Source organism: Gracilinanus agilis, unplaced genomic scaffold (assembly GCF_016433145.1).
Source record: "Gracilinanus agilis isolate LMUSP501 unplaced genomic scaffold, AgileGrace unplaced_scaffold36272, whole genome shotgun sequence".
Lineage (NCBI taxonomy): Eukaryota > Metazoa > Chordata > Mammalia > Didelphimorphia > Didelphidae > Gracilinanus > Gracilinanus agilis.
The window spans coordinates 1-8,478 of NW_025369437.1; the positions used below are offsets into that span (position 1 = coordinate 1).

General features: G+C 45.4%; 1 gene segment (V, D, J or C); it reads right to left on the bottom strand.

Annotated features, from left to right (window-relative positions):
* Window positions 1-2,169: 2,169 nt before the first annotated feature.
* Window positions 2,170-2,702, bottom strand: LOC123254949. The segment is given in 2 exon segments: window positions 2,170-2,501; window positions 2,629-2,702. Coding segments are annotated over 2 exon segments (378 nt in total).
* Between the last annotated feature and the right edge of the window lie 5,776 nt (window positions 2,703-8,478).

Sequence of the window (8,478 nt, forward strand, 5' to 3'; positions counted from 1 at the left end):
TAAAAGATTTTGTACAAATCTATTTTAACCAAGATTGGAAGGGAAACGACAAACTGGGGAGAAAATTTTATGACAAATTTCTCTGATAAAAGTCTCATTTCTCAAATATGTGAAGAATTAAGTAAATTTATATGCATCCAAGTTATTCCCAGTTGACAAATGTTTGGGATATGAATAACCACTTTTCAGATGAAGAAATCAAAATATTCAATAATCATATGAAAAAATGTTCTGAATCCCTCTTGATTAGAGAAGTGCAAATTAAATTAAAAGAACTCTGAGGTGTCACTCACACCTATCAGATTGGTCAATATGACAGTAGAGGGAAATGATAACAATTGGTGGTACTATGGCATATTTGGGACAAATATATTGGTGGTGGAGTTGTGAACTGATTCCATCAATCTGAAGGGCAATTTGGAATTATGCCCAAAGGGATATAAAACACTGCATGCCATTTAATCCAGTATTAAACCTACTCAGTCTGTGTCCCAAAGAGGTATTTTTTTTAAGAGGTAATGGGCCACGTGTACAAAGATATTCATACTTGCTCTTTTCGACAAAAAAACCAGGTATAAATATCTTTGTAATATTTATTTAAGTGAAGGGATGTCCATCAGTTGGGGAATGGCTGAACACACTGTGGTGTATGATGGTGATGCAATACTTTTGAATGAGGAACTGGGTGATTTCAGGGAGATCTGGGAAGACCTCCATGGACTAATGCAGAGTGAAATGAGCAGAACCAGGAAAACACAGTAACAGCAATATTGTGGAATGATTAACTGTGATAGACTTACCTTCTGTATGCAATACAATGATTCAGGGCAATACATGGAAATTTATGACAAAGAATGTAAACACCCAAACAGAAAGAACTCTCAGAGTCAGAATGCAAAAGAAAGGACACCATTTTTCACTAGTTTGGGTTCATGTTTTGGGGTGATGGTTTTCTATGATTATTCTCTTAAAAAAATGAACAAAATGGAAATATGTTTTCCATGATAATACATGTAAAACCCAGATCAAATCGCTTGCCATCTCTGGGAGAGAGAAGGGAAGGGAGGAAGGAATATGAGTTCAAAGATGAAACTTGGCAATTTGGAACTATACTCAAAGGGCTATAAAAAAAATGCCTGCCTTTTGATCCAACCATTCCATTGTTGGGTTTGTACCCCAAAGAGATCATAGATAAACAGACTTGTATGAAATATTTTATAGCTGAGCTTTTTGTGGTGGCAAAAAACTGGAAAATGATGGGATGCCCTTCAATTGGGGAATGGCTGAACACATTGTGGTATATATTGGTGATGGAATACTATTGTGCTCAAAGGAATAATCAACTGGAGGAATTCCATGTGAACTGGAAAGACCTCCAGGAACTGATGCAAAGTGAAAGGAGCAGAACCAGGAGAACATTGTACACAGAGACTGATACACTGTGGTAAAATCGAATGTATGGACTTCTCTACTAGCAGCAATGCAATGACCCAGGACAGCTCTGAGGGACTTATGAGAAAGAAGCTACCCACATTCAGAGGAAGAACTACAGGAGTGGAAACACAGAAGAAAAGCAGCTGCTTGAACAAATGGGTTGAGGCAGACATAATTGGGGATGTAGACTCAAAGCTACCACACCAAAGCAACTATCAACAATTTGGAAATAGGTCTTGATTGATGACACATGTTAAAACTAGTGGAAATGTGCATCGGCCATGGGTGGGGGGAGTGCGGGGGGTGAAGGGGAAAGTAGGAGCATGAATCATGTAACCATGTTAACTTTTCTAAAAAACGAAAACTAATAAATGTTAAAAAAGCTTGGGAAAACTTATGAGGAAATGTATTATATGTAATTGGTAACTTTTAAAAAATACCTAAATATACCATCCTCACATCATGTTCTAGAACTAGCTGTGCCTCCTTTGACCTGATGTAGATCAAGGAGATACAGGAGAGCCCATCCTTTCTGGAACTGTGACCTCAAGTACATCATGAAACTGCCTGGGCTGGAAGAGAGAGAAAATGAGAGACAGAGACAGAAACAGAGATACAGAGTGAGAGCCCTGACAGGCTCCTGGCAGTTGATGATGTGGGTAAGGCTTGTGTCAGGTGTGAAGCTGCAGCTGGGCTGGCAGGAGAGGTTTTTGTCTGACTTCCTCACTGAATGCATCACTGTGTACTAGGATAACCACCACCACTGCTATAATATCCTTGACAGTAATAATCGGCTTCATCCTCAGGCTGGACGTTGCTGATGGACAGGAATCTATTGGCCCCAGAGCCAGAGCCAGAGAAGCGCTCAGGGATCCCATTGGCCCTGCTAGTACCTCCACTGCTGCCAACATACAGGAGATACCGAGGGGCCTTTCCTGAGCTCTGCTGGTGCCAAGCAACGTAATTACCACTGAGCTCACTGCTCAGGGTGCAGGAAAGTTTAACTGTGCTCCCCGGGGATGCAGACACAGAGGGAGGCTGAGTCACCACAGGCTGGGAGAGGGAGCCTGCAAACAGAGAAACTCATTAGTGACCCTGAACAAGGAGAAAGCTAGAAGGTGCTTTGAGATCCTCCTGAGAGGCAAGAACAGAGCTGGAGGAGGAGGCAAGAGGAGTTCTGGGAGCAGCCCTGACCTGAGCAGAAGGTGAGCAGCAGGAGGCAAACAAGAGGCCAAGCCATGTTGAGAGAACACCAAGAGCTCAGCTGCCCAAAGAGCTCACAACTGAGCCTGGCCACTCTCAGCTCCCTCTTATCCTCTCCTGGTTACCATGTGATGGTGGCTGCAGGGCAGATGGGGATTGATGCAAATCTGGGCCTGGTCCAGCCTCCTCTAGACCACACCTGCATCCTCTCTTGGGGTCCCAGGTCCCAGGGGGGGCAGCCCTTCATGCAGGGGGGTGCTTGGGGTAACTTCGCCCAGCTCAGTTGAGACGTCACCCAGGAGTGATCTCAGGGCTCAGAGCAGCCACAGGCACAGCCAGCTGGGCTCGACTCTCCCCCCAACACCTCCAGGTTCCCCAGACCCTCACTGCCTGCTCAGAACCAGCCCCATAGTATCCCCTGCTCGCTACAGGTCCCACATCCAGCTTACCAGGAAGCAGACCTCAGGGGCCCCCAGGCAGAGGAAGGTCCCTGCTGCCTCTTCTGTTCATCCCACCCAAAGGTGGAGCCTCCCTTGAGGAACCCAGAGCAGCCCCTGTCCTCAGTCCCTTCCCTGGACTGGGCTCTTGCACTAACAACACTCAGCTGGCAGGCAGTGATCCAGGCCCAGGTTCCAGGGCTAGAAATCGTGGCCTCTCACTAGGCAAAGGTTCTCCTTCCTGGGGCGATAGAGACTTCCCAGAGCCCAGCCCCTGCTTGCTGCCCCATCCCAGACTGGTGGTGCTCCTGGACCTACAGGAAACTCTGCTTTTTGGACCTTGGAGGACACAGGATTTCCCCTGTGAAGCGAGAAAATGGCCTGGGAAGGAGCAGATCTGTTCTGTCCTTTGTTACATCTTGTGTTACATGAAGGCCATCAGGGAGAGTCACTGCTGATGAGATTCAACAGGCAGGAATGATGAGCTCCTGAGGGACCAAGCAGCAGAGGCCAGGCCAGACTGAAAGCCAGACTAGCAGCAAGAAAGGAGCCCAGAGAGCCAGGCCAGGGATCCTTGGGGAGAGCACTGAGCCTGGGCCAGACCTGATTTGTAAAGAATCTAATGGGGGATGGACATAATGTCCAAAGTGTTTCCAGTTGGAGCCCATTGTGCCCAAGGGATGGGAGTGTAGAGGGGAAACTGAGTCCCTAGATATTGAGGGGAAATATTTGGAACCTCTTTATTTTCTATATTATCTCAATATCATTTTGTAAAAATGAGTTTGTTTTATTTAATCTTTAGATCCACTACAGTGAGGGAGACAGAGCACAAAGAGAGTCTGAGTCATTACAAATAGAAAAAGACAAGCCTGACACTCAGGGAAACCCCCAGAACTGAGAGAGAAAAAAAGACCCTTCAGGGAATGTGGGAGGTGGGATGAAGGACTTCACACCCTTGTCCAGTGCTGGCTTTCCTGGTCAGGAGCCACCAGGAGGAATTCATGGTCTCTTGGGTCCCACCCCATTCTCTGGACAACATTGCCACAAGTGGTAGGGTCAAGAGAGCTCAGAGCATGTTGGTGAGTCCTCATTATCTCTTATCTGCAGGCACCAAGTCCCTGACCCTTCCAGGGGAAGTCCTCCTCAACACCAGGAACTTTACATTTTGGATGGAATCATTCATGGGTCTCACTCTTGCTCAACCCCAGCTGGCCAAAGAAGATTTCCCAGCCTCCAGTAGAGGGCAATGAAGGACAGCTTCAGGGCTGTTGAGTTGCAATGGATGCTCAGAGAGAGACTAGAGAATGGGAAGAAGAGAGCAAGAGACAGAGACTGACCTGGGGAGAGAGAAGGGGACCCATATGAAGGGATGGTGCCAGAGTGATAGAAGAGCAGACCTGTGGCTAATTCTGAGAACTCAGACCATTGTGGTAGCCTGGGTGCCCGGTGAGTAGAATTCTGTAGCTGAAATATTAAAGATCTGAGTTCAAGTGCTCCTGAAGACACAGAAATATTGTGTGATCCTATTCAAGTCACTGAACCTCTATCTGTCTCACTCTCCTCCTCTGCCAAATGGGCATAATAACAATATTTATAACCCAGAGCCATTGTGAGAATCACCAGAGATGTTATTTGCAAAGTGCTTTGCAAACTTTAAAGGATAATATAAGTGATGATTATTATTGAATTCATTGTTTTTCTTGTTTCATGATTATGAGTGTTACTTCCTCCTGCAGCCATAAGTGTCTCTCATTCATGACTAGAAGGTTTGGGTCAAATATGCCACCTGGTGGGCCTGCCCCCCTCCAGTTATGATAAAATAAAGTCAGGAGACTGACTCAGGAGTATGAAGATAAGTTTATTGATGATGGCAGGCTGCTAGGTCAGGCCAGCATCAAACCCCACAAATGATCCGGGGCTCCCGGGTTCTCTCACAATGCATCCTTCTGAGCTGGTCCCACAGCTTAATAAACAGATTCTGAGGAGCTCATTATTCAGCTTCTCCTTTGACCATCCCAAGACAGCTTTAATTGGTGAGAGCTAATGAAGAGGAGGCCCAGCAGCCTTTCCTCCCCTCCCCAGGCCCACATCATGGGATCACACACAGGAGAGGAGCTCTTGGTTCCTTCATTGATTAACTAAATTCTGCTGAAAAGGAAGAAATTTCTGGGGATTTCCAAGGACAAAGAAATTGCAAAAAGCAGCAGACTAGATGGTGTCTCTGACCAAGAGGCAGGAATTGACAGTCATTCTCCCAAGTATTTGGATTTTTGTGGAATATTAAAAATTATTCTCTCAATTTCCTCCTCTCTTTGGGAAAACTATGTCTCAGTTTTCCAAATGAGGTACTCCAAATGTAATGACTCTACATTATATGGAAGTCTTACTTAGGATGCTTGTCCCAGACACTGTGCATGGCCTTAGGAACAGCAGGACAACAGTCCAGACTTCCTTGCCTCCCAGAGGCCATCCTGGAGGGGCCACTATCTCCTGGTACCTTGGGGTCAGAAGGGCTTAACCTGCTTCCCTGCAGATGCTTGCACAGCCCCTCACAGGGCATTCATCAGGGCTTTGGGCAGGTTCTCAGCTGAGTCTGGGGCCATCAGTCTCAGGTTTCTTGGCCTTCTTCCCTCCCATTTGGGGTCTCCTTCCTCCTATACTGACTCTGAGTGCATCAGATCAGCTGATCATTGCCTAGACCCAAAGCTCCTTATACAGCATGAGTGCAGGGGGGAGGGGACATGCTCATTGGGGTCAGGGGAAGCCATCCCACATACCCACCTCCCCCACCGTGGGGAGGCTGCTCCCATGAGGACCAGAGGGAGGGAAATGGTTCCTTCCTGCTCCCAGATGAAGCCTGGTCTGATGTTCTCACACTGGTTCCCTCCCTTGACAGATGGGGAAGAAGAGAACCTTTGAGATTGGCTGAGCAGCCAGAACCAGGGAGCCAATCCCCAGCAATCCTCAGCCAAAGAGAGTCTGGGGCTCTTGTCCTTCCTCCCTGGATGTGGGTGATGTGAGGGGTGCTGGGAGCCCCAGGATGGAGGGAGGACACAGGCTTCCCCATGTGAGGCCATGAAATGGTCTAAAACAATGTATCAGCACAAACATTTTGACCACACTAAGGAAGAATTTTATTAGACATTATTTTAAATGTTGAAGGACTTTGTTTGAATACTCCAACTATTCCACCATCTTGGCCTGGCCTCAACACTTATCATAGCCAGAGAGATTCAGAGAGACACACACAGAGACAGAAGCTCAGGGAGGGGGTTTGGAGTGTCTGGGTATCTTGGTTCAGCCCAACTAAGATGTCACACGTGAGTGATGACAGGAGTCAGAGCAGACACAGGCACAAGCTGGGCTGATTCCTCGCTGCCATCACCAACCTCCTCATTCCATCACTACCAGTCCAAGAACATAGTGCCACCTGCCAGGCACAAGCCTCACATCAACCCCATCCTTGTAACAGAGCCTCAGGGACCTCACAAGCAGAACTAGACTCCTGCTTGCTGCCCACAAGTCCTCCATATGAGTATCCATGCACAGGACGAATGATTGGCTTAGCCCAGGAGGGGGCACCCTTGGTGTGTGTTTCTGGAAGTGACCAAATCCTGAAAGTATGTTCTGCTCAGACTCTCCAATGATCACTCAAAGACTTAGTTCATTTTCAGCAAAGGTTTACTTCTTGTCCTTCTACTTTCTTCATCTTCAGTCATGTGTGCTCCAATGAGGACATGTGGCAGTTTGGGAAAAGAACCATTATATGTAAAAAATGGCGACCAATGTCCACCCAATTGGACAAAAGTCCTGAGCTCTCAAAGGGTCTTTAGCTATAAAGAATTTCGGGGCTTTTTGGTCCTCTATGGGCATGTGTTTGACACCTCACTGTGACATAATGTGACCCAAATCTATAATAGAGTCTGCTCAGCTCTGAGAAGTGTCCATTGAATGTCTTAAGCCTTTTACTTCTGACTGATCCAACATTTAAGTCTTCTTTCTTCATGTTCTTCCTGACTTTTTCCAAAGAGGAGGAAGTCATCAAGGGCCACCAACCACATGCACACAGATCATGTCTCCAACAAGTGTTCCATTTACCTGTAGAATGTGATAGGTGCCCTCAAGAAAACATGGGCCATATATGTAAACAAGGAGAATCCTGGAGGACAATTTTAATAAAGAAGTCTTTACCTGTCCCACCTCTACCAGAGGAACTTCATAATAGTCAAAAGGAATGAAAGGACCAAAATCAGTAAACAAGGGTTCATTTGGGTAGCCCTGTGGTAAGACTGGGGATCCAAATGGAAATGGAAGACGGCTGCTGCTCTGTAGGAGATAACATTCTCCATAGGAGTTTGTCTTCAGGTCAGATGGAAAGATTCCATGACCCTTAGGGGGCAGAAGCAAATATGGTCATGCCACCGTGTTTAAACAACTTACACTGAGAAAATCAGGGTATCTGGTTGTTCAAGGAGGACTAGCATTTCTGGTGTGAGAATTTGCTGATCCTTTTTCAGGGATGCTCTAGCACATCTGGGATCCATGTTGCAGTCAACTTTCACTAGTGGCTCCAAAACACTCTAACATGCTTGTTGGCAACACCCCAGTAAGTCATCTTAGCAGATGGGCTAAATCATGATGAGCCACAACCTCACTGGTGAATTATGATGGGTGGCTACTACAATGTGGAGATTTCCTAAATTGGAATATATCAACGAGAACAATTTGTTCCAATACCTGTGAGTGTGGCTGAAGTAGGCACTACAGATTACATAGAGGTGCCAAGGACAGGAATTACATCCCAGACCAACACCACTTGTCCTGACTTTTGCCTGGACTCTAATAACCAGGGAGGTTGGCAACTTTGTGCAAGTCTGCCATGCTTAAATACAGTTCATGCAAAAGTTAAGAGATCACCCCATGATGTCATTGGTCTTCTTCAGCAATAAAGACATCTAGACTTTTGGAAATAATCACTATTCTGCAGAAACTGCTGAGAAACCTATCAAATAGTATGGCAGAAACTAGGTGGAGTCCAACACCTCCCTACATATAATAAGTTTAATTCAACATGGATATATAATTTAAAATTCAAGGATGATATCATAAATAAATTAGGGGAGCACAAAAGTAGTTTACATGTAAGACTTATGGAGATAGGATGCATTTATGTATAAACAAGATGTAAAGGAAATTATGACATGTAAAATAATAACTGACAACATTAAATTAAACAGATGTGGCACAAACAAAATTAATGCAACTAATATTAAAAGGCCAACAAGAAACTGGGAATAAATATTTATAGCAATTGTCTCAGAAAAAGGCCTCATTTATCAGATAAATAGGGAATCAATTCAAATGTATAAGAATGCAAAGCATTCCTCAATTGACAAATGGTCAA